Below are 26,180 nucleotides of genomic sequence, written 5' to 3'. Positions count from 1 at the left end.
GTGTAGCAAGTACCCAATAAACATGTCACGGTCCTCTACATCGCCCCGGCCAGATTGGATGCTAATATAATCATGAGAAAGAAAATCTGCCTTTGTATAATTTCATCTCCAAAAGGTCTGGATGTCTTCCTTACGGAAGCTTAACGTGGGTCTCACTGTATAATGTAGCTACTTAAAAAGCCACAGCCAACTCTTGACACTAAAAAGAAAATGTTATGTGTAAGAAAATCATCCTACTTCAGCCTTCCTCAATCAAACTCACCTAGAATATAGAAATCTGGCCCTTGCTATGGGACACTCACGTCTGCCCTTTTATCACACTTGGCCTTATGTATATAGCCCCCTTGAAGGTGAGTTCTTGACATTAGAGTGCCAGGCATCCCTCCATTTCTATTAAATCACTAGAAGCAAGGCACCGGCTTTAGTTTCTTCAAGGAAATTTTTCCAACAAATGTTGGTTAATCCTACAGGGACACCTCACAATGTCCTTCTGAATGTCAAAAGGACTTACACCAATCCCTAATTTCCTGCTGCTCTTTACCATCTGTTTTTGTGACCTTTTCTTCAAAGGCTCCTGGAGCTGCGAGAAGCTCTGCATGATAACACCCAGCTCGCTTGCCTTCCCGTGTGCCCTGGCCTCGGTCTCGCACGGACACCTGCATGCATTTTGTCTACCATGATGCCTTCAAACAGCTTACCAGAACACAAGAAGAAATAAGGAAGACTGCGAGCCTCCTGAGATCCCGCCTCACACGCTGCTGAACACTTTCAGCTCTGTGTGGATGGAGGCTGTTCCCTGGTGGAGAGCATTTGCCACGTGTGGCCCAGACATCGGCTGCCTAGAATTCCGGCTACCACTTCAGCTGTCATTGGCAGAGCATATGCAGGCACTCCGAGGCCATGAAAAATTATTTAACCCTGAACACTCGGATTTTATTTCAGAGAAATGGTTTCATAGACAAGTAGCATCATAACAACCCCGGTAGCATGGGCTGGTACTACATGGAAAGTGTTCAAAATTAGTCGCGCTTTAAGGGTGATAACAGTAACCTATTGTTTCCTTGAGGGTAGGCCAGATGTGAGGCACACAGGCAACTTGGCCAGAGGAGCAGAGAGTGTGGATCTCCCAGGAAGCTCCACTCACATCATCGCTGCCTTTGAGCAAAAGGGATATGTATGTGTTTTGTCCTGTCTTAGAGGAAAGAACAAAAATTGGAAATGATCAGAAAGTTTACTTTTGTCCAGAACAAGATTTTTTTAACATTTAACACTATCCAGCAAATGAATAGTTTGTATCCCATGACAGTGAGCTCTGAACTTCTGGAGTACAATTGTGGGTGGCAATTTGTTAGGGACGTTATGTGTATACCTGTGGTATGCTGGTATAGCAGTGATGATCACAAATTATTTGGCATTCCTTACACAGAGTCACCTCTGTCTTCCCTTGTAAATCTTGGCAAGCTTATCAATGCTTGCATTAACTAAGGATGTAGTAATGACACTATGTGTCCTCCAAGGGTAGGTCACTGAGATCTAGACAATATTTAGTTCTCTTGAATAAAAGGCTCTATGTGTAAACCTAGGCACCACACTATGAGAAATCACAGCCACATGGGGAAAGCATGGCAGAAAAATATGTAAACTTTCATTTCTGTCCATTTGGTCATTTCACATTATAAAGATAAGTAATTTTCCCTAAAGTTTAGTATCTTACATGTTAAACAGTTTTCTTGAACATATTTTGCATATCCTCACTTAAGTGCTTGTCAGATTGGCTTACATATTTATTACATTATTTGGTTTTAACTTATGATTCTGATCTATCAAAATGAACAAAGGGCTTAAAGACTCAAATAACCCACAGAGTGAAACAAGCAGTAACCATGCAGGTCCACAGGCATAACAAGCAGCAGGTGCCCTAGGTTAAGCTTCCAGGTCAGGGTAGTGTCATATAAGCTGATTCTTTGATCTGATTGAATTTTACAATCGGGAGCTTGTCTGGGAGTCTGCCTGAAACATATGCCCTGCCCTTTCTGACCAATCCTGAAAAGTGGCTGTATCTTGAAATATTAATTTGTGATGACAGCACATATGTGAATATTTGTAACAAATACGCTTGAAAATAATATGAAATTATCAATATTCAACTATTTTTCAAGCCACAAAATGTCAATTTTATGACATTCATTATCTCCAGTCTCATTTGATGAAGGGTAAGTGTGTAAATATTTTTTTAAATTTTTTTCATTATTTTTATTTATTTATTTGAGAGTGACAGACAGAGAGAGAAAGAGGCCGAGGGGGGCGGGGGGAGAATGGGCGCGCCAGGGCCTCCAGCTACTGCAAACAAACTCCAGATGCGTGCGCCCCCTTGTGCATCTGGCTAACGTGAGGAATCAAGCCTCAAACCGGGGTCCTTAGGCTTCATAGGCAAGCGCTTAACCGCTAAGCCATTTCTCCAGCCCCCAAAATATTTTATGCATCTGTGTGAGAGCAGGCATGTGTGTGCTGCAGTGTGTGGGGGGGAGGTGCGGTCGGAGGACAACATCAATGTCGGTCCTCACCTTCCACCTTTTCCTGTTTACCACCACCATGTCTGCCAGGCAGTGTGGAAGACACAAAAGAGCACAGGAGTTTGCAACCCAGGGCTAAGAGACAACCAAAAAATTAAATTCCTAACATCAGGTGAATTTGGTTCCCTCAGATGACATAAAATGAAAATGTGGGAAGAATAAAGCAGGTTGTTGAAAATGAATGCACGCTGGCACTGTCGTGTATTTCAATAATTTACATTTTAAAACTAACTCCTTCAGGAACTATTCAAAAGTTAAAATCCTGGGACAGAACATCTGGGCCGAGCATGAGACAGAAGACAGAGCCGCAGCTAAAGGAGACAGAGCCAGCAGTCCTTGGACACAACTCTGTGGAGTTGAGACATGAGGGTCTGGAGAGACGGTCAGTGGCTGAAGCGGTTGCCGCACAAGCACAGAGACCTGAGTTCAGCTCCACAAAAACCGTGTGAAGCTGGACACAAGGGTCAGTGATCCCGAACTCCCCCAGAGAGATGGAAGTGGACACAGGAGCAGCCCTGCCTGCTCACCGCCAGCCAGCCCGGCCCACGCAGTGCCATCAGGACTCTTCCTCAAACAAGGGGAAGGTGAAGACCAAGCTGTCCTCTGTCATCTGCATGTGCACCACGGCATGTGCACACACTCACAGATGTGTGAGTCCACACACGTGTGCGTGTACACACACAATTAAAAATAAGAATGGACATGAATACATGAATTTGTCAAGAGAACTTAGGAGCCAAATTGAAGAGTCTCTTACTGGGTGACAATAGGATAATTATAACATAAACAGAGATAATTGCTATAATAAATTGAAATTCTTCAATGAAATTTAAATCTATGTTTTGTTTTGTTTTGTTTTGTTTTTTGAGGTAGGGTTTCACTGTAGCCCAGGCTGACCTGGAATTCACTATGTAGTCTCAGAGTGGCCTTGAACTCACAGCGATCCTCCTAGCTCTGCCTCCCGAGTGCTGGGATTAAAGGCATATGCCACCACGTCTTGAAAATCTATGTTTTTATGATAAAAATTATTAAGCATAGATGGAGAATGCCAGGGAAGGAAAATTATTTCCAAAACTGTAAATATAAGAATTAAGAATTTACTTTCCCTTTTAATACCAAATCTACCATTGGTAGCCAACAAGTAGAGGACGGGAAATTTTTCACTATGGATATACTACAGTTAATAAATGAAGAAAGCATGAGGAAATAAGGAACTCACCATTTTGTAATCACAATGGGACTAGACATTGAAAATCTAGGCTAACTGCACCAAAAGATAGAAAAGATAATTGTATTTCTACCAAATACTATATATAAGGAGGTGCATTGTCAAAAAGGCAGATGTGAATATGATCAGACCTCTCGATGAAATAAATAATTCTAGTCATGAACTGGATAACAACATCATGGGCAAAATATATGATGACCATCCCATAAGACTGCCATCTCACTTTGTACGAGTACAGTCTGTGAGGAACTGCTCAATGGTGCACTTGTCTTATAATGCAGCTCTTAGAACACGTCTCTACTACTGACAGGCAACTGGAGTAAGACTTGGATTGGCCTCAGTTTGGCAAAATGGGGAATGGGCGATGCGGCTGATGAGGAGATGGGTCAGCATCCACCATGCGCTGAGGCTTGCTGGGGCTGGTGACAGATACATATGCACTTGTCATATATTATTCTGCTTATGTGATGCACATTTAGAATTACCCATAACGCATCAGCAGCCTTCTCAGTGCTGGGACAAAACATCTGACAACAATTGGTTTGAGGGAGGAAGAGTTTGTTTCATTTTATTACAGTTCCAGGTTATAGTCCATCATAGCAGAAAACAGCAAGGTGATGGAATTTGAGGCAGGTGATGGTCACATTCAATAGTGAGGAAGCAGAGCGAGGAAGGCTGGTGCTCAGCTATCTCTCTCCTTTTTATAAAGCACAGGCTCCCACAGCTAAGGCAGGTCTTCCCACCTCAACGAACTTAATCCAGATGATCCCTCATGAGCATGCCCAGAAGCTCACCTAATCTAGGTAATTCCTCTCACAGGTGATTCTAGGTCCTGTCAAGTTGACAATCAACATAAACTATCAGGCATAATAAAAAAGCAAAAACAAAAACAAAAACAATGGACACATAGACTCACATAGCTCAAAGATGAGCAGGAATCGCCCAGTTTAGGCTCTACTGTTTCTCACGCATCCGATGGTCTGGTTCTAGAGCCGCTCTGCACAGGTGAACACGATAAGAGGAAACAGCTCTCCCCCCCCCCCCCCACAGCTCTCGCCGTACAGGGTCTACGCACGTCCACTCACACAGATTTAGGCATGCCAGCATACGTTCCCAAGTGCTTCTTGCTCAAAGACATGTTTAACCTTTTTGGAGAGTCATGTCAGCCTGGCAACGAATGAAGCAACATTTCAATCCGCAGGAAAACACATTTCGGATGATGTACCAGACAAACGCTCCTTGTCACATAGGTAAGTGACACTTGCAAAATGGGTCCGTGAGGATGAGTGTGCAAGACAGGGACTCCTGTCAAATATCTGTGCTGAGGCTAAGCACAACCTGCAGAAAGTACTCTGATCCAGGAATTCCTTACTTCAGAAGAGTAGCAGGTCTCCTGGTTCCAATCCTTAATACTGAATGCATGAAGCCTTCCAAGATCCAGCTAGTCAGGCAATTAAAAGATGGTTCCATACTTTTCCTATTGAAGGTGAAGAGCCTACATCTTGATGACCACACAGTGAAATGCAGGGACGAAGGAATCAAAGCAGGACAGCACAAGCAGACAGACACACGTCTTCACACGCTGGAGGTCAGTACCAGGTTCTGATAGACCAGCCTCTTTCCTGCTCTGATTGTCTGCCACCTTTGACGCATGGTACCACACAAGGGCCCTCATGGGTCCCTGCATTATTATAGCAATTAGCATGTGCTGCAGAAAGGCTCGCAGTGCTACTACAAATCACCCAGCCAAGAGCAGTTTATGGGAGAAAGAGGTTTATGTTGGCTTACACATTTGAGGGGAAGCCCCACGATGGCAGGGGAAAACAATGGCATGAGCAGAGGGTGGACATCACCTCCTGACCCATATAAAGTTTTCAACAGGAACAGAGAGTGTGCCGAACACTGGCATGGGTAAACTGGCTATAATACCCATAAGCCCACCCCCAGCAATACATTGCCGCCAGAAGGCATTAATTCCCAGATCGCCATCAGCTGGGAACCTAGCATTCAGAACACCTAAGTTTATGGGGGACACCTGAATCAAACCATCACAGCATATATCAAGAAATCATGGATTCCTGCAGATGGAAATGTTTCATCAATAGGGATTTCATGGTTGGCAAATGTGGTTGTATCTCCATTAGCATCTGTGAGCTGAGCAAACATGTAACATGCCTTCCAGGAACACCTTAGGGTAGATATTTTAATTTCCACTGAAAGGATTGTTACCCAGGCATAATCAATGACCATTTTCAAAAAACTGGAAAGTAAGCTAGGACAACTTGTTTCTGTCTCTAAAGCAATTATTAAAGCTCCGTCTGCTACGTAAGCGCACTACAGAAGGATCACCTGCCGTGGAAAGTCTTCATGCGTGGTAAATGTTAACTACCTATTTCGTCAGTCCACTGTCCTCAACCGCTACTAAGCATCTTGAAACTACAACAGAAGAGACTCAGGAGACATTAGTAAACAGTTCATCAAGAGAACAGAATAAGGCATCAAAAATGAGAGAAGGCCTGGAGAGCTGGCTCAGCAGTTAAAGGCGCTTGCAAAGCCTGATGGCCAGGGTTGAATTCGCCAGTACCCACGTAATGCCACTTTCAGGAAGCGGAAGTGGTGCAAGTGTCTGGGAGTTTGTTTGCAGTGGCAAGAGGCCCTGGTGCACTCATACTCTCTCTCTGACTGAACATATATATTTTAAAAATGAGAAAGTTCTCCTCACAGAGCTGGGTCGATTCATGCAATCGTTGCGGGGATTCTCATGGCCATTGCACTTCCCCTCAGAGGGGCCCCATGTGCACGTGCAGGAAAGAGACGACCTCGCCCTGATGCTAGTTACGCGCCTGCGTCTCCCGGCTTCTCTGTCAGCAGACACCGGCGTGCTGTCTGGACCCGAAGCAGCAGCTGGAGGAAGAAGGCATGCCAGTCTTCAAGGGCTTTGGGAAAATGCATGCTTTTATGACATGATTTACAAATGATATTATATCTATGAAATTTTAATGCTTTAATTTTGGCCCACATGGCATGAATTAGTGAGCCAGGATGCTCCCAGCCTTCTTTCTTCCCACAAGGGCAATCTCCGCTGAAAGATTCAGGGGCCATCGCTCTTGCTGAAGGTTACCTTGCCAGCAGAGATGGCAGAAGCAAGAGAGTCCTGGCTTGGCCCCTTCCAGGAAATAGCCCAGGTGCAGGGATCCAAGCAGTACCACGGACATCACAGTCGTGGGGAGATAGATGAATGCACTGGACTTGCACTAAATGAGGACACGTTGGATAAAACAAAGAAGGTCTAAACAGCATGCAGACACTTGAAAGAGCATCCGTACCACAATTCCTTCTCCTTGTTCCTTTTGTTAGCACGATATCCAGTTAATTACCCAGCAATCCAACAAAGGACAAGGATTTTGCAGAAAGCCATGGTTTCAATACTTGAGTCTCAGAAATATTTTATTCTGATTTCATTAGTTTAACTGTGTTTCCCTTTCTTCCTTTCCATTTCAAGGGAGGAAGAGGTACCAAGTAAGTGTTGCGTCATGGGTCAGCACTACACGGTCATGTCTCACAGCCTCAATGGGGAGAGGAACAGAATCATCAAGAATAATCCATCCAGCCCGGCATGGTGGCCCAAGCCTTTAATCCCAGCACTTGGGAGGCAGAGGTAGGATGATCGCCGTGTGTTCAAGGCCACACTGAGGCTACCCAGTGAATTCTAGGTCAGCCTGTGCTAGAGAGAGATCCTACCATGAAAAACCAAAACAACAACAACAACAAAAAGAATAAAGAAGAATCCATTCAAGTGGATGAATACATGGTGTGTTTAGCTGCAGATTCTTTGTAGTTTGGTGAGAAGGGACTCTGAGGACCTCTACAGGAGTCTGGAAAGAGCTCCAGGAAGCCAGGAAGCCCTACGGCTCGAAGAGGCCATTGAAGAAACTAGAGATGAGGTAGCTCCAGGAGGAGTAGGGGAGTCTCTGGGCAAGAGGTCGTGGGCTGGGGAGATGGCTCTATAAAGAAAGCCTTTTCAGGGCTGGAGAGATGGCTTGCCTGTGAAGCTTAAAGGACCCTGGTTTGAGTCTTGGTTCCCCAGGACCCATGTTAGCCAGATCCACAAGGGGGCGTATGCATCTGGAGTCCGTTTCCAGTGGCTAGATGCCCTGGCGCACCCATTCTCTCTTTGTCTCTCTGTCTGCCTCTTTCTCTCTGTCACTCTCAAATAAATAAATAAGAATGAACAACAAAAAAAAAAAAATTAAAAACAAAGAAAGCCTTTTCAGGGCAAGTGTGAGTGCCTGAGTGCTGCTGCCCAGGTCACGTGTCCAGCAGGGCCCTGCCGCACTAGGTGCTGTACTCCCAGGTGCTTACAGCCAGCATGGAGGCAGAGACCACAGGATCTCCCAGAAGCTCACGGCCCGCTGCTCTGATGAGCGCAGCAGGGAGCACATGAACAATGAGAGACCACCCTCACACGAGGCGGGAGGTGAGGCCTGACCCCACGGCTGTCCTCTGACCCCCACGCTCACACCGTGGCACATGCCCACCCTCACACAGAACATGCACACGCACACACATATGCACACACACATATTGAGATCCTACTGGATCAAGACTGGCACTAGGAGACTGGAAGGTGTGATCAATAGTTTCACAAAAGCACAACTTTTGTGTGGCTCTGAGACTTCTCATCCCTTAGGAAAAGAGCGAAGTGGGTTCCCTTGTGTTCACACTCTTGGATTTCTTCTGACAAGCCACCTGCCCATTGCAAAAGTTATTGTCCAACTTTTATGATAGTGTGTATAAAATTGATTCAAAATATGGGTGTAACTGATTTGTTTTGGAAACCCATAGGAATTTGTGATCCCGTATCTCAGGAAGCTGATATCTAAGCTCTCCTGTGGTGTGCGTTACCCATTTGTGCCTCTGAAAGCACCGGGGCTTCACGATTCCAGGATCTAAGGGCAGCAGTGGGTGGATGGGCGCTATTGTCAATTCTGGGTTGAGACGAGTCACTCTCATAGGAAGCAATTCAAATGCAGACCAGCTTTGTTTTGGGACTTCTCAAAGTTACCCAGTGTCTGCTGGTGCCATTAAGTTTTTTCCCCTGGCCTCTACACTCTTGGAGTAAAAGTCATTATGAGGCTACAGAGGTGGCCCAGTGGTGGTTCAAAGAGCTGTCTGCACAAGCCTGACACCTGGAGTTTGGATCCCATAAGGCACATAAAGCAAAGCACAAGTAGCACACGCCTCTGTGATCCAAATGTGCCTGTGGCAGTGGGAGGCGGAGTTTGAAGAGCCGCGGAGTTTGAAGAGCCTCGGAGCTCACAGGCCCCAGTCTGGTCTTTACAGCGTGGCGGCGCACAGAAGAGATCCTGTCTCAGACAAGGCGCAAGGTGAGGGCTGATGCCGGGGCTGTCCTTCACAAATGTGCCCAGCACACGTATGACGACATATAAATACACACACCATCATGGTCAGAGCACCCGCTGCCAAATAATCTTTCTTCCCCTCCACGTCTGACCATCTCCAGGAGAAGAAGAGAACTTCTTTGAGCAAGTTGCCTGAGGTTTGCCTCGCTGGCCCTGATGCCCTGGCCACCTGTTCCCTGTCTAGAGGAATCATTTGTTCCCCCACGAACCTTCTGTTCCCTGTCTTACGCTAACGATGATATGTGAGGTGGTGTGTTTCTCCTGATTAGGAAAATTGCTTTCCATTGGTTCCAAGATTTTTATTTGATATCTTCTCAGAATCTTGGCTGGCCTCTGTGCCTTGGGGCCGTTGAGTAAAATTAGATCTTAGAGCCCCCATATGGAATCTGACACACAGCTTTGAACAAGCAGCTCATATTTTAGAAAGGAAACATGACTCTTCATGGATGTCAGTTCTCTGCTCTGTAATCCTCTCCCCTACTATGCCACAGCCTCCACACCCAGGAAGTCCTGGTTCCCAAGGTAGCACACCATCACCAAGGGCTACGGTCTTGACCCGCCACTTCGCTGCCTGTCCCTTCTGAAAGTTGCTCCTTCACATTGTGATGTCTATCTGTGTTTGCGAGGTTACCTATGTGAGAACACTGAGTTACTGATGATGCCCCTCCCACTGTCATGTTTCTACCAACACTTCATCAATATTTTCCACCCCAGCCCCCTCCCATTCATTTGTACCTTGCATCGTTATTTTAGACTCTCATCATCTCTCACTTGGATTAGAGAAAATAGTGACCCGTTCTTAGTTAAAGCTGCCCCTCCCTGCCTTCACCCTAACTTTGTTTTTACACAGTCTGCTCTGAACCAATGCTCTCAAGGACCAAACTGCTATTGTTCCTTCAAACACGTCAGTAGCGCTTTGTTCCCTTAGATGTTGCATAGGCACTTACTAGGGTTGCCTGGAATGGAGGAACTTTTCATTGACTCTGACTTCCCCTTGTCAAAATGTCTCAGAGATGTTTTTCATAACCTTGTATTTACCCAAATGTAACACCCGACTCTACTCATCCTTTGGATGTTGGGACGATGTTCTCTCTTACTTGCCTGGGAATCCTCAGTGCAGAGGCTCATGTCCAACACAGCTCAGGCTCTTAGTGAATTCTGGGGGTAGTAACGCATGACTATGGTATATGAACAAAGTTTGTTCTCCTCTTGGTTGGCCATTAAGCACATAAGTGGATATGACAATAGGTTTCAGGTGTCCCTACAAATTACAAGGTTGGGAGGAAGCTCTTCTTTATCTTTAATGTTAGCAATGAAACTGTTGGTGTGAGGTCTGGTAAGTGCCCTTATAAAATAATTCGGCTACACTTTTTCTCAGATTATCAAATTCAGTATGTTGGTACCCTTTCTCCCACTCTCTGTAGACTGCCTCTCCACAAAGGCATGACTACTGCTATGTGGCGCCTCGCATGACAGATGTGGGGAAGGAACCTAGGAAAGGTTATCTTCTCACTGTCGTTAGAATGGAGCTTCATCCCTCTGCAGAAAAAGTTTTGCTTTGACTCAGATCAAGTCATTTTTGTCCCTGGATTTTAATTTTTATTTATTTATTTTTTTGTGGTGGCATGCCTTGTGTACTAGGGTCTCCTCATTGCTGTATTTGAGCTGTTTCAAACTGCAATTTTATACCCACAGCTTCTATTAAAATGACTCAGTTCTTCAAATAGCCTTGGCTATTGAAAACCTTCCAACAAAGCTTAGAAGGCCAACAGTACCTCAGCGCAAGAAAAAACCATGCTCGGAACTGTGAGGGAGAAAGGACAACCTCTTAGCAGCCATGGGAATGACCTTGCCACACTCACTGACAGATGCCAAAGTGAGGTCTTCTTACTACAGCATTCCAGAGGTGTTCCTTGATACATTTTTATTCCCTATGTCGGTTCTATGGAAGAGTTTAGCACTTTAAACCCTTTTAGATCTCTTGACTGCTTGATCTCTGAATTTAGAGAAGAAATTATGTGCTTTCCTGTTCTTTCCCAGAGACTTGCACACAATTTCAGATTAATATTAAGGAAGATTCTTTTGAAACCTGAAGCAACTGGTTGATAGAATTGGCTGCCTCGAGCAGTAAATAACATGCTCTTATGTTTTTACAAAAGAAGCTGATAATTATTATCTAGCATTTTAGGGAGCAGATTCAGATATGGGGAGCAGGAGTATAGAATAGTTAGGAATGGGGAGGGAAGCAAAGTAAGTTTATCTCCAAGATTCTGTAACCTTAATCAATTCTATTCAATTGGTGATAATGCTATGTGCACTTAGATACAGTTGTCAGAAGGCTAGATGGTATCAGCAGGAAATAAGAGGGTTATGTAACTGTCTGGGTTTTATGTAATCTACTATTTTAGACATATGGTTAAGATAAAAATTTCCGATTTCAAACTGAACATAGGAGCCCTGAAAACCATGTTAGATATGAGGTACAGTAAGTGCTCATATAAAACAATTTGGCTACATTTTTTTTTCTCAGATTATCAAATTCTGTATGTTGGTACCCTCTCTCCCACTCTCTGAAGACTGCCTCCCTCACAAAGGCATGACTACCGCATTCATGACACTGGTACATGGAACCTGGCATATTGTAGGAGTTCAATGAATATTTATCAGATTTTGAGTATTTTCTTTCCCACGGAATTGCATGAAAATGGCAAGTTATCTATCCGTATGTCCAAAGCAAAATGCTTCCCTTGGTTTTATTTTTTCTCTTGCCCCTGCTACTTGCCTCCTTCCACTCATAACTGCGAGAAGGACTCTAAGAGTACCAGACTCCTTGTGGTTTTACAGAAGACCAAAGATAAATCATATATGCACAGTAACACACACACACATGCACATTCACACATGTATGTATGTATGGTTAGGAAATTCAGGGATGTGTTTAGGTTTTTACTTTAGATCCTTTTTTTTTTTTTTTTTTTTTTTGGTTTTTCGAGGTAGGGTCTCACTCTAGTCCAGGCTGACCTGGAATTCACTATGGAGTCTCAGGGTGGCCTTGAACTCATAGCAATCCTCCTACCTCTGCCTCCCGAGTGCTGGGATTAAAGGCGTATGCCACCACGCCCGGCAAGATTCTTTCATTTTTAATAATTATTTGTAAAATGAAATTTTTAACCTGCATGGTACAAACTTGGGTTAGTATCTCTATGAAAACAGAATCTAGAGGATATTTTTTTTAAATATTTTTTAATTAATTATTTATTTATTTGAGAGCGACAGACACAGAAAGAAAGACAGATAGAAGGAGAGAGAGAATGGGCGCGCCAGGGCTTCCAGCCTCTGCAAACGAACTCCAGACGCGTGCGCCCCCTTGTGCATCTGGCTAACGTGGGACCTGGGGAACCGAGCCTCGAACCGGGGTCCTTAGGCTTCACAGGCAAGCGCTTAACCGCTAAGCCATCTCTCCAGCCCTAGAGGATATTTTTTTTTCTTTTCCTGTGTCAGTAGAACCCAAGAAATGTGACGTGGGTCATAGGGTCACCCAAAAGTCTAGGCGGAGCAGAATGAGAATGAGGGGCCCTTCTTGGGTTTCCTCCAGATGTGCTGTGTGCACTCTGAACCTGCTCCCCAGAGGTGGGAACATTACCTCAGTTGAGACTGAATACAATGCTTCTGGGTCAACCAGTGACAGGTCTTGTGACTTGGTGAGCTGTTAGGGGATCTATAATGCCTCTGACGTTCTAGCAAGGCATTGGACACTTGTGAGGGATTGCAGTGGGCTGTTCTGAATACCTGCATTGTGCAGCACTTAAGAATCTAACTATAGGTATTAGAAGATGTCTCACATGGCCCCAGGACACAACAGGGTCACGTGATTTCTGAGGTTTGTTCAACGTCACCTTTGGCTGAAAGTCCAAGTGAATAGTGAAGTCACATTTCGCCTTCTAATCTACTTATATTCCTGCGCAAGAATGATCACGTCTATAAAAGTTAGGTCACTCTATAAGCAATCGCTTGAGATCAGCAAATCTTCTCTTCAAAGGATAAGACACGCATTTCGCTTTCTTCTAGTGAGTTTAAGGTATTGAATCACTACCTACAATTGTTCAAATTGGTATCCTCTTGTCTCCGTGCCAAGTGGGGAGACTAGCAATACTTCTGACAAGCTGAAAAATTCCTTAGCTGCCTGCTGTCTCCACAACAAATCTCCTTCAACAACTAATTCACTAATTTGGGGCTTCTTGAGAACTCAGCTCATTTGTCAGAACAGGTGGCCCATCCGTAAGTATTCGATAAAGATTCACACATGATTACCCATATAGCACTGTCTTAAAAACAAGTGAGGAGATGAATGAGTGCATTCACTGAGCCGCTAACAAGACAGACCAGAGGTTCTTTCATAGCTAACAGTGTGCATCTGGTGAACTGGCAGAATTTTTCCCCCAAACTGGTGGGGGAAGGGGTGCAGAAGCAGGTGACATGAGGATATAAAGTGCTTGGACATTTGAGTATTCTTGGGAAAACTACCAAGAGACGATGGATATGAAATAAGAGGAAAAAAAAACAAAACTAGTAGGCATACTTTCACTCTTATTCTATATCCCATTTCATGTTTACTTGGCCTTCAGTTTACTCATTCATACAACATTTATAGTGCACTTGACAGCACTTAATTTGCCTGGGAGCTACTTCAGTCAGGGAAGTCAAGTATCTTCTTCTATTATAAAAACAGGAAAGGGAGTTATATGGCTACGGAAATATTATTATCTTGTTTATAAACTAAATTAGATGATGAGAGGGAGAGGAAAAAAGAGAGTCCGTGGGGCTAGGAAAACGGCTCAGTGGATCAAGCACTTGCCATGAAAGCACAAAGATCTGAGTTCGGATCCCACAATCCACACGCAGGCAGATGCGGAGGCTCATCGGTGCGGTTCCGGTGCTCCTAGGGGAAGAAGGGAGGGAGACGTGGGAGAATCTCCGGAAGCTCACCAACGAGACTCTGTCTCAAACGAGGTCGAAAGCAAGGTCTAATACTTTCGAGGTTGTCCTCTGACATCCATATGTCACACACAAGTCTGCACTCACATGCACCAATGCACACACAAATTTAAAATAAAAAAATTCATGTAAAAAATTGTCCACGAGGTGCTCGGACATATCAGAGAAAGATTTAAACAAGAAAGACTGACAGTAACTCTGCTAAATTTACGAAGATATATTTTTTTTCACAAGGAAGAGATAACTTGCTCAACAAAGCATGAATAACACATAAGAAAAACAAGACAGCGAGCAATGCCATCATGAATTTTATTTCAAGTGGCAGTTATTTAAAAAAACAATTTACTTTATTTCTTTGTGAGCATAAAGAGACCATTAATGGGCATGGAAGGGCCTCTTGCCACTGCAAAGAAACTCCAGATGCTTGCACCACTTTGTGAATCTGGCTTTAGATGGGTACTGGGGGATGGAACCTGGGCCAACAGGCTTTGCAAGCAAGTGTCTTTAACCTCTGAGTCACCTCCCAAGCCTAAAAGAGCTATTATTTTTATTAAGAGAGTTCTGCAAGAGAGCATGGGAAACCCCTCTCATTTTTATTTAGGAGAGAGCTAAGCAAGTGTGTCTGGATATAGCATAAACCAGTACCTTACAAACCATCAGAATCAAACAGTACAATGTGAATTGAATTAACGCATACATAACAGAATGATAATGAATCCAGTCACTCTTTATATATGGTAAGTAAAGCACACTACCACAGACACAATGGGCCTTTCTTTCCTATTTATAATTCTAGCTATCCTCTGATTCTTTTATCTAAAAGAAATAAATGTTTGCATTTATAAGAGTGTAAATACCTCTAGTACTCTGAAGGTTTAAAATAAAGGTTAATGGAGGTGAGTAACTCAATAGTGTTTTCTCACAGAACACAAATACTGAAAGAAAGAGGACCCGGCTTCCATAACCTATAATGAAACCATGGCTTTGAAAGCCCTTCAGCAGGTGCATGCAGTCCAGGCCATTACAGTGTGAAAATTATTCCCCTTCAAAGAAGATATCAAAGTAGCCAGTGGGTGTTTTTTTGTTTTTTTTTTGGTTTAAGAGTTCAAGGGGGGCTCACTCATTAATCCATTTTTTTCATTAATTTATTCTAGAAGCATTTGCTGAATATGGCACGGCAAGCTCAAATGAAGGGAAATAGAGTTTTACTCATCATCTCAGTGCTAGGGGAGAGACAAAAGAGTAGACAGAGTTAGAAGCCAGGCATCTCAGCAGAGGCTGTGGCAGATCCAAGAATAAGTTGAGGATATATGAGAAAGGGGGTGGGATATATGGCAAAAGGAAAGTATACAGTGATAAAAAAAGAAACCTATTTGTGAAAATAAAAGTAGCTTGAGATAACTGTACAGATAGGAATGAGAAACCCTTCAGGAAGGGAATAAGTTAAGGATGTGTGACCAAAACGTCTCATGTAATGAATTAAGGTCTATGAGTTCAGGGGAACCAGCGAGAAGTTTTAAATGGGAGAGTGATTATACACACACACACGTGTGTGTGTGTGTGTGTGTGTGTGTGTGTGTGTGTGTATACATATATATATATAAAGAAAGACACATATGCATATTTTCTCTTTTTGTGGATTCTAGATTTTTCTCACGTATATGCGTGTTCTTGAGCACTCGTGTGTGGGGCACATGTCGCTGTGTGAACATGGGAAGAGGAGAGCGTGGCATGAGGGAGGGAGGAAAAGAGGGGAAGGGCGGGCATGTGGTGAATCAGCCAAAAACTATGCTAGACTTGAAATAAATTATCACTATCAATCCCAGAACTATCTGCAAGGAATGTACCCAAATTATTATCAATAATGAGGAGATGAAAGAATAGGAAGAAGAGGAGAAGGACATCACCTAGAACCAAGAGAAGAACTGGGTGGAAGAGTGGTATTTCTTAAAACAGGAGAGGAAAGCATTTTGAGAGAAGGGAGATGTGTCAAATGCCCACGAAGACAAATAAAATGAAACTTGCCATGTCCACTGGCAGCACAAGAGGCCATCCACAAGTTTGTTACTGTAGTACTGTGGGAGTCAGCTGCATGGTTTAGACGCGTGAGGACAGAGAGAGAGAGGGAGGGACGGAGAGGCTGCAGGAGCCCAGGTTGCCAAGGAGCTGCCTGTGAAGTGTGGAAGAGTTTTCCCAGAGTAAGTCAAGGGTGATGGTACAAAGTGGGGAAGTAAGAAAATAAGAGAAGATGGATAGAATCGAGCAACTTCTCATGCATCACGAAGAGAAATCAATAGTACAGAGAAATAACTGAAGAGAAAGAGGTAAAGTACTTTACCTCTTGGTTTTCAGGCTGAACTTTCAAAGCACAGGTGAGAGTGTCTACTTCTTTACATGCACTTTTAATGAGACTCCATAAAGCTTTTATAAAGATATTTTGTAAAGGTAGTCCATAAAAGTTTAACGTTCTTATTGATTTAAGATGGATATTATTAGCTCAATGAACGTGAGTGCATACCAGTCTTCAATGGCTGGATTAACTATCTAAATTAGATCCATTACTTCTGTAGTTCAGAGCATGGTGAGGCCCTTCCTGGACATTGCTGCTTTATGATGGAAAATTAATCAGGTCCAAATGTAGGTCCAGGCAGGAAGTGACCATGCTTGTAGGTGGCCACGACCTGCATGGGCCCATGCTACACGATTTTGGAACAGAAGGGCTGGTGTTGGAAACTGCTTTCCCTAACTGTATGAGCACCAAATCCAAAAGCACAGGAGTTTCACAGCTTAACAAAGCAAAAAACCCACTCCGTGATAATAATAGCCCAAGCGATAAAATGTATTTCTAATCAGGACGACTTGGAATTGAGCAGCAATGCCGGCAGTACCCAATCCCCCAGTGCTTCTCATGAGTACTGTGGTGTTTGCAGGTACAGCCTAACCCACGGCCACAATTAAGATGCAGGGCAGAAACAGGAGGAAGGAGCTCCCTAGCCCCCATCCTAAGTTTTTCTGGTTGTTCTAGTAGGACAGTGAATACTGGGAGAGGCTGGCGTTGGTGTTTGGTTGGTTTCCTTACACAATCAAATGCTCACACACAGCGCTTCTTCGAAAGCGTTTGCTAAGAAAGCTACACCCACAACCGGGCTCGCTGTGACTTTATTTCCAATATGTTATTTTGAAGGGCCCAGGAGTCTTGTTTTGATTGGCCTGGGCTAATTCTGTAGCATGACAAGAGGTTCTCTTCACCTTTCTCTCCTCTCACTGGGCTCATGTGGCAAATCCTGCACGCGTGTGACCTGCCACATTTTCCCTCGATCAGTTTTAGCAGGCCTGAATCTGTTTTCAGACTGGAATATGTACTCTTCCCCTTGCACTTTTTCAGCTTGTTTTGTAGCACCAATACAACAAAAGACGCCTTGGAGAGGAAAACATAACATGGAAGTCGAGGAACCAGCAGGGTTTTTTGTTCAGCTTTGTGTTTTTCTGCCTTCACTTCAAACAAGTGAATTCATTTCCCCAGATAACAGTTCATCAGCTGGTGGGAAAAGGAGATACTTTATTTTGCAAAAAGCCTATTGGATTCTTTGACAAGCATTAGTCATTAAGGTCTGTATTGCACCCTCTCTATGTCTGCGATGCTTCTACAGATGAGCCATCTTCTGGGGCAGTTTAACCCTATTTATTCTCCTCAATTTTCCTCCAGGTTTCTGTTCTGGCTACAAAAAAAGAACAAAATAAATTGAATTAGCAATATCCATTTGGTAAATGAGTTTTCTGCAGCAGGTTCCAAGAGACGTCTAGTGCAGGCATGGCTGTAACTCACACTTGCACTCATACCTGAGGTGGCTCTGCTCGGATGCACTGCCTGTCACCCTGAGCAAAGCTGAGACTGGGAGGGACAGCACATCTGTGCATGCACGTGCACACGCGCACACTAAGCAGTGCCAACGTTTCCTCGGCACCTTCCCGGAGCCTCTTCTCTGGGATGCAGAAATTCAGTCCTCTGTCATCGGTGGAGTAAAACCCGCCTGTGTGCATAGATCGCTGTGTGTGCATGTGTATTAAAGTGGGTGTTAATCCACACACTGGTTCAATATAGCCAAGCTCCTGTAGCGATTCCAAATTACAATGTGATTGCCCAGGGTTTGCAGACAGCTCTCATGCTGAGACAGAGATGGTCTGCAAAGGAAAGGGAGTATGCACAATATAGAATTGGGCTGGGCCACAACCCTAGGACATTTTTATACAGGGGAATGGTGTGTTAAAATCACACACACTGCCTAACTCCAGCTGAATGATCAGAAGAGATGTAGATGGATCATAATGCCCTTAGATGGTCAGGGTTCAAGTCAGACATCAGGAATGCACTGTAGTCTGATACAGAATAGGTCTTAGAGATTTGGGGGTGTAATTCTCTCCCCCAGGTGGTTTACAAGGCAAAATGACATCATAGAATTACCATGGGACTGGAGAGATGGCTCAACAATTAAGAGTGCTTGCTGCTGGCCTGGAGAGATGGCTTAGCAATTAAGGCACTTACCTATGAAGCCCAAGGACCCATGTTTGAATCCCCAGATGCCACATAAGCCAGACACACAAGGTGACACATGTTCAAGGTCACCCATGTACACAAGGTGGCGCATGCATCTGGAGTTTGATTGCCATGATGGAGGCCCTGGCAGGCTATTCTCGCTCTCTTCTCTTGCTCTCTGTTTCTCTCTCTCTCTCTGACTCTTGTAAAAAAGAATGCTTGCTGTGCATGTGTGAAGGGCTCAAATATCTGAGACTGCCCCAGTTCAATACCCTAGCACCTTCATAAACAGCTGGGCATGGCCACACACAGGTGTAACCTTGGTTCTGCAGGGGTTAGGGACCTGAGAATTGACTAGGCTTGATGACTGGAAAAAAATAGATGAAGAATTTCCTCCCGCTCATTTGACCATCGGGATACCCAGGATTCAAATACAATTCCTACCTCGAGTGTTAAGTGTTTCTGTCCTCTATTTGATTTCTAAAGCCCCTGTCCCATTGTCATAAGAACTCAAGACAGCACTAATCTTTGTATTTACACCATAAAGATAGAACTAGTGTGGGTCATCAAAGGAAAGTCATTTTTTCAGGGGAAGTACAACATAAACTCCTACGGTCCTGCGACCCAAGTTGACAGCTGGGAGCTGAGGAGTGTGGAGAGGCCGAGTCTTCCTTAGTCTTCACACTAACTACAAAGTCCCATGTCAAGTCTGGTCTGAAGAAATGCCAAAGGAAGGAAAGGAAAGGTACCAGACGGTTAACGTGTAAAGATACATGGGATCTATCTATTTCTCACAAGAACCTGGCTGATTTGATTTGGGTTATTCAAAGGCTACCTGTGGAATACCCAAGGAATTAAAACCGAGGTATCATTAGCCGACTCACTTGTAGGTGTTATTGAGCCTAGAGGAGCAGCTGCCTTGTGTGACTGCTTTAAAATGTTTCTGTGTGTAAGAGGAAAGAAAACTATGACATTTCAGAACTCTGTTTTCTTAATTTTAGTATGCCATGGGAAGCAATGTTTCATTTTAGATTTGTCCTAGTAAAATGTCATAAGTAAACAGTAATTGAAACACTCTCCTGTTTCTTTGATTATTGTTCTGTTGCTGACACCTCACTTCTCCACTCAAAGCAAAAGTAAGGGAATGATTGAGCCCATAGATATGTATAATCTCAGAGCTTACACTAGCTGGCATGCTATATTAAAGATGGCATTCAATTCCAATCAGATGTATTATGGTGCTATGAGACATAAAAGCCGAGAACAAGAGTGTATCATGGCGCGAAAACATATTTAATTAGATCCAGATGTCCCCTAAAAACAGTGTGCAAAGACATCTTTTGCTTCCCATGTTTATAACAGTGAACTATTGTTATTCTTTCTCCCTCTGCCTTCCCTTCCATCCCAGCTCACTCCCTTCCTCACTGTAACTTCCTTTTTTCAGCATCTATTTGTTAATGGTAGGAGTGGCAAACTGTCCTAGCTTACAGGGGAGAGTGCGCTACAAAGACGTGGAATTTTCTTTGCTAATTCTCTCTCTCACACACACACACATTGGGACAAGTTGGTCATTGTGACTGAGGGGCTACTTTGCTGCACGTGGTATAACTCCATGGTGTGCAGTCACAAGGAAGAGAACAGACCTTCTCCCAGGTAGTGCACTTCCTAACGAAGAGAGACAGAGCAGACGTTTTGACGGTGTAAGCCTGGGAAAAAGAGGGTGATGAGGCGGGACATCAAGGGGGCTTTTATTCTGGGTAGCACAACACACTTCTGGTTTGGCAGCATCTGAGCAGGATGTGAGGGAGACACAGTGCGGAGCAGGGAGGAGTCTTCAGCCATGGCAATGGCACTGAGGCAGGAGTGTACGTGTGGCTTAGAGAACAGGGTGCCCAGCTACTGCTGCTGGAAGACGCAGGAGAAAGAAGGGTGTGCACTGTAAACAGCCTGGCCTTGTGGCCTGAGTCCCCATGGGAAGTCGCTGCAAGCTTACTTCAGATTCTGAGGAAGGTTCTGGTCTACAGAATGACCTAGAAGGAGGGAGGCCCGCAGCAGGAACGGAGCAGTGATGCTGGAGGAGGACCACATCCTGTTCCACAACCTTCCTCAATGGAGACGTTTGCATATAGGCGAGTCCTTCTGCATTCCCTGTTCATTGCTTGGCACCACTCTGTCCTTCCTGGATTTGAGATGCTTAATGGGTTCTTCCTGCCCTGAACTGGGGCTTATAATTGTTTTCTACCTAAGAAGGTAGAAACATTTACTATCTGTTCCTAACTTGACATGGTTAGGAATTGCAAAAACATTTGCTGAACATGCTTTAACAAGTGGTCCTAAGATGCCTTCTATGGACACTCTTTTGTCTATCTATGGAGTGCAATTTTGCTTCAGGATTTTCCATAATCAAATCAAAACGTACATGAAATGAATAAACAATACTTCTTTCTCAACTGGGTAAGTTGAATAACACAAGATGTGTTAAGCACCTTGGAACTGTACTCTCCTAAGTAAATGCAAACTATTTTCACTTATCAATCATGGATTCGTTATTATGTATTTGGACTTTTATGCACACACAGGAGTGTATCAGTGTGGATACCTGAATACTGTTCTGTATAATTAGAGATCAGAGGACAACTTGTAGGCTGTCCTTAGATTCCCACCTAATCTTGAGTTGGGATTTTTCTTCCGGGATTCTTACATGACTATTGTTCTTCGCTGGGCGCACCCTGAACTCCCCAGAAACTCCCTTGTCTCTGCCCCCCATCTTGTGTCAGTGTGCTGGGACCACAGAAGCCCACCACAGCTTCGAGCTTTCTGTGTAGGACCTGGGGAATTGAACCCAGGCACTCCAGCTTGAGTGGGATGCTCTTTACCTACTGAACAATCTCCCCAGCCTCTATTTTCGTTGCTATTTCTACTGCTTTTGGGACACAAAACTGAAGTAGTTTCTAAGCACATCTGCTCTTGCAATTGAGGTGTTGCTGAGACGTAAGAAGCCAAATCTTGCCTTATTTTGGCAAATACTGAAGAAAATTGTATGGGTGAAATGAGCACTAGTTTAAATAAAGTGAAGGAGACAGTGCGTGTGGCGCCTGCGGGTCACTAGAGATCTAATAGGTGCCACTTCTTCCAGCTTGCCCCTTTGTGGGCAGGGACACAGTCTTCCGAAAGCTGCACCTATGCGGGCTCAGTCCAGCTGCGGTCACTGCTCCTACCACTGGCTAGTGAGGTTAGCTAAGTATTTAATGTACTCTCAAGAGAAAATTTCTATCTATGTAATGTAAACATACCACGAGGTTGTCTGACACGGCCACATCTTGATCACATTGAATGTCAGGAGTATCAACAGGACCTTCTCAGCGTTTCAGAGAGACGCCAGCAGTAAACTCCCTATATAGCACCCAGGCGGCTCTGTTCATGCAGAGCCCAAAGGCACTTCAGGGGGAAGAGCTGGGCCAGCCACTGGGTGAGCGATTCTGTCTTCTGCACATCTGGCTAACAGCTTGGATTGTTTCAGGAATAGAAGGCTAAGTTTAGAATTTGTCTCTTTGACCCTTCTTGTGTAAACATTTGCATATTCTATAATCCACAACAGATCTTGATCATTTATCAAACAAACAAAAGTTTTCAAGTGTTATCATAACAAATGTGTTAGTTATTACAAGGCAGAATTTAAGACAGTGGGTGGATATTACAAATTTTGCTTCAAATGAAATAGGTTAATAAAATGATCCTCCAGCTGGGCAGGGGTGTTGAGTAACACTAGCCCTGGATGCTATTTTGTTTGCTTTAGGTTTTTGGTTTTTTGTTTGTTTGTTTGTTTTTGTTTTTGAGACAGGGGCTTCCCATCATCAGGTTTCCTGTGAGGTCCCCATGGTAGCTGAAGCTGGCCATGAACTCCTCACCCCTGTCTTTACTTCTTGTGTGCTGGGATTACAGGGGTGAGCCATCTTATCTGGCACTCTGAGTGTTTATTTCATTTTATTTGTTTGAGAGGGAGAGACAGAAAAAGGTGGGGGGGGGGGAGAGAGAGATTGAGAGAGAGAGAGAGAGAATGGGTGCACTTGGGCCTCCAGCCACTGCAAACAAACTTCAGGTGCATGCACCACCTTGTGTGCATGGCTTACATGGTTCCTGGGGAATCAAACCAGGGTCCTTTGGCTTTTCAGGCAAACACCTTAACTGCTAAGCTGCTCATTCTCAGTATTTCTTTTAATGAAGTGGTGGTTATTAGCCAACAAAAATGAAGATGGTAGAATTGGCATGGCCTACCTAGTCACCCTCATATAATTCTGTATTTGTTTTCTTGGCATCATTTTCACCACCACTAAGCTGGTTCCTTCCAATTGGATTAACTGTCCAGCATTCTTTTTTTCTTATTTCCTTGTCTGTGATCTCAGCCTCTTATTTCTTATCCTCTTCTTTAGTATGTAATGATCATTTTTAATAGCTGTGATCTAACTTGTACTGTGTACAGTTCACCATTTCAAAGTTTTTTAAAGAAATGATTAACTAGATTTTATTACTGTTGGTTTTATTTTTTAAATTTTTGTTTATTTTTATTTATTTATTTGAAAGTGACAGACAGAGAAAGAGGCAGAGAGAGAAAGAGAGAGAGAGAGAATGGGTATGCCAAGCTTCCAGCCACTGCAAATGAACTCCAGATGCATGCAGCCCCTTGTGCATCTGGCTAACATGGGTCCTTGGGAATCAAGTCTTGACCTGAGGTCCTTAACTTTTACAGGCAAGTGCTTAACCACTAAGCCATCTCTTCAGCCCCCTTTTAAAGTTTTTAATAGCTTAGCTGTGATATAATTTGTATACTGCACAGTTCACCCTTTTAAAGAGGGTTTGGTGGATTTTGGCATACTCATTCCATTGTAGGGGCAGCACTGTAATGTTATTTCACAACATTCTCATCAGCTCAAACCATTTGTGGCTGTGGCTTTTAACCTCGGACTTTATGACCTTCATCTCTAGGAGAACAAAGCCTGATTTTGTGTCCAGCATTTAGCACTTGCCATGTCTCTCTCACTGATTTGTTAATATAGACTTATATCCCACTCCATCATTTTATAACTAATGTGAAACAAAAGATAAAATACACTTCAATTCTTAGAAAAATCACTTACTTTGTATTTGATAACATATTGTTATTTAGTTAAGTAACTCCTGTGTCTTTGTTTAACTGATTGGATTATAATCTTAAAGATTTATAGCAACTTCACTTTATATAACTTTCTGTGCCTGTAAATAATAAAATATGTACTCTAATAAGCTGACATTTCTAGTGGTTTCCTAAATTGTCTCTTTATTTTATTTAAGGACGCTTTAACTTGTATGAACACTTGGGCACTGCTGGGTATGATGGCCCCTGCCTGTAATCCCAGCATGTGGGAGATATAGGCAGGAGGATCAAGAGTTCAATATCATACTTAGCTTCATAGGGAGTTGGAGGCCAACCTGGGCCACATGAGAACCTATCTCAAAAACAAATATTTACATTATTTTATAAATACAGTAGTGAGCTGTTATGTTTCCATTTTACAATGCCAAAGAAAACATTTATTTGTCTTTAGGTAAACTATCCAAATTTTTGAGGCTCAATTTCTAAGTAAAATGACATCATACCTACTGTCCATGTTTTTCTTGAGTATTAAATAACACTTATTTTGGAGTAGTGAGTACTTGCATGTGGTAGCTGTTCAGGGAGTATTAGTCATTTTGTCATCATGGTCATTCTGGTAACTAGAATTACTTCTAGGCTGGAATTAGTTCTTAGCAGCCCAAGGATTAGAATGTGTTTTTGCTTCAGGGCAATGAAATAGCTTTTCATTAGCCTGTTTTGAGTTAATAGATTTTCTTAGGGTGTTAACTTTCTTCCTATAAGTGTAAATGCTTAGAAAAACATACACAACCAGCGTAAAAAATCCAAGAGAACAAAATGCTAGTTTCTGCTCACTTCCACATCAAGCCAGAGGTCTACAGAATCAGGTTTTACTAACCAACTAAACCTCCTGACTCCAGCCTCCAGAGGAGGGAGGACTCCCAAGCACATCACCTACCAAGAAACAACATGAGCCAGGACCCGATTCTAGCATCCTCATTAGCTATGCACTCCCATCAACATTTGGGCTGAGATTCCTTTTATTACATTGTTTATTTTTAAGCTGAGTAAAGTTAACCTAACTGCCTTTCCCTCTTGTAACAGAAGTTTTGGGGGAATATATATACGTGTGTGTGTGTGTGTGTGTGTATGTATGTATGTATTTACATATCTTAACTATAACTAGAGAAACTTAAAATTCACAGATGTACTTTACCTGTTAAATACTGAGATAGTTGGCAAGTGCAGGCCATAAAGGTGGAGACTTAGGACCCAACTCCATGAAGTTTTGCTTCTTTTCTGTATTTATATCTTCACAGTTAATCAGAAGATAACTCCCAGGATGTTGAGTATATTTCCTGTATAAACTACATAAATTATGGGGGAGAAAAGTCTGTTCTCTTTGTAAGATCTTTATAAGATCAGCTTGAAAAAGGTGTTATATTTACCAGTCCTTGAATGAAGGAATGGCATTAAGTGATCTAATCACTTTCTGAAATCTTTTTTCAAGTCAACAGGCTTTGTCATTACACTGCAAGTTTGTATATACAATTCCTCAGCGGATGTGACTTCTTGGTAATCATATGCATATGTCCTGGAATTAGGGCACATATTCAGAAATAGAACTGCTCAGCAGCTATTAAACCTATATACCTACACTGGCCTGGCATTTTATCACCACGAGAAATTATATCAAAGTTATTTTGTAGTACTAAGGCACTGTCCTTACAAGCCAGAAGACAGTTCTTTTGCTACCAATGATTTTACATGTATGTCAGAAGTGATACTATCATCAAACTGAATATAAAATGAAAAAAATAGGAGGTGACTTTTAAAAAATGTGTGTTCATCCATGCATGAGAGTACATGCATGCATCCAACTGCACATGCTCATGTGTGCACATGTGTGTAGAGACCAAAGAACAGGGCAGGAATCATGCTCAGAAATGCTGTTCCCCGCTAGTAAACATGATCTCTGATTGGCCTGAAACACACCAGTTTGTCTAGACTGGCCAGCCCAGGAGCTCCAGGGCCCATCTCCTCTGCCTCCCCCGTGCTGGTGTTTCAGGCATGTGTGTCCACGCCTGGAAATTTACTTGCATATTGGAGATTGAACCTAGGTCCCCATGCCAGTGAGGTAAGCAATGTACCCACTGTGATATCTCCATAGCTCAAAAGTGACTTTAACAAGGTAAGTGGGGCCACTGGCTATCATTAGTAACATCCAGGACAAGGTCCATGAAGAAGGCTGTCCAGTTTATAAGCAGCACTCATTTATCTTCAGCAGCTAAAGGCTTATATTCTAAGTGATTCTGGA

The 26,180-nt window shown here is 43.3% G+C and overlaps 1 protein-coding gene across 5 annotated transcripts in view; it reads right to left on the bottom strand.

The window, feature by feature from the left end:
• The window catches only part of St6galnac3 (ST6 N-acetylgalactosaminide alpha-2,6-sialyltransferase 3), a 551,413-nt gene that overhangs the window by 49,872 nt on the left and 475,361 nt on the right, over positions 1-26,180 (bottom strand). Inside the window, exon 4 of one of the 5 annotated variants that reach the window (XM_045138464.1) lies at positions 17,151-17,938. The exons of the other annotated variants lie outside the window; for them this stretch is intronic. Coding sequence (XP_044994399.1) covers positions 17,911-17,938 — 28 coding nt within the window. The 3' untranslated portion in view covers positions 17,151-17,910. Of the gene's footprint in view, positions 1-17,150; positions 17,939-26,180 lie in introns of those variants that run through there. 5 annotated transcript variants of the gene reach the window in all.

The sequence above is a fragment of the Jaculus jaculus genome, chromosome 19 (genome assembly GCF_020740685.1).
Source record: "Jaculus jaculus isolate mJacJac1 chromosome 19, mJacJac1.mat.Y.cur, whole genome shotgun sequence".
Taxonomy (NCBI): Eukaryota; Metazoa; Chordata; class Mammalia; order Rodentia; family Dipodidae; genus Jaculus; species Jaculus jaculus.
Note: the sequence above shows the minus strand (reverse complement) of the source record. Positions and strands in the feature narration are given on the sequence as shown.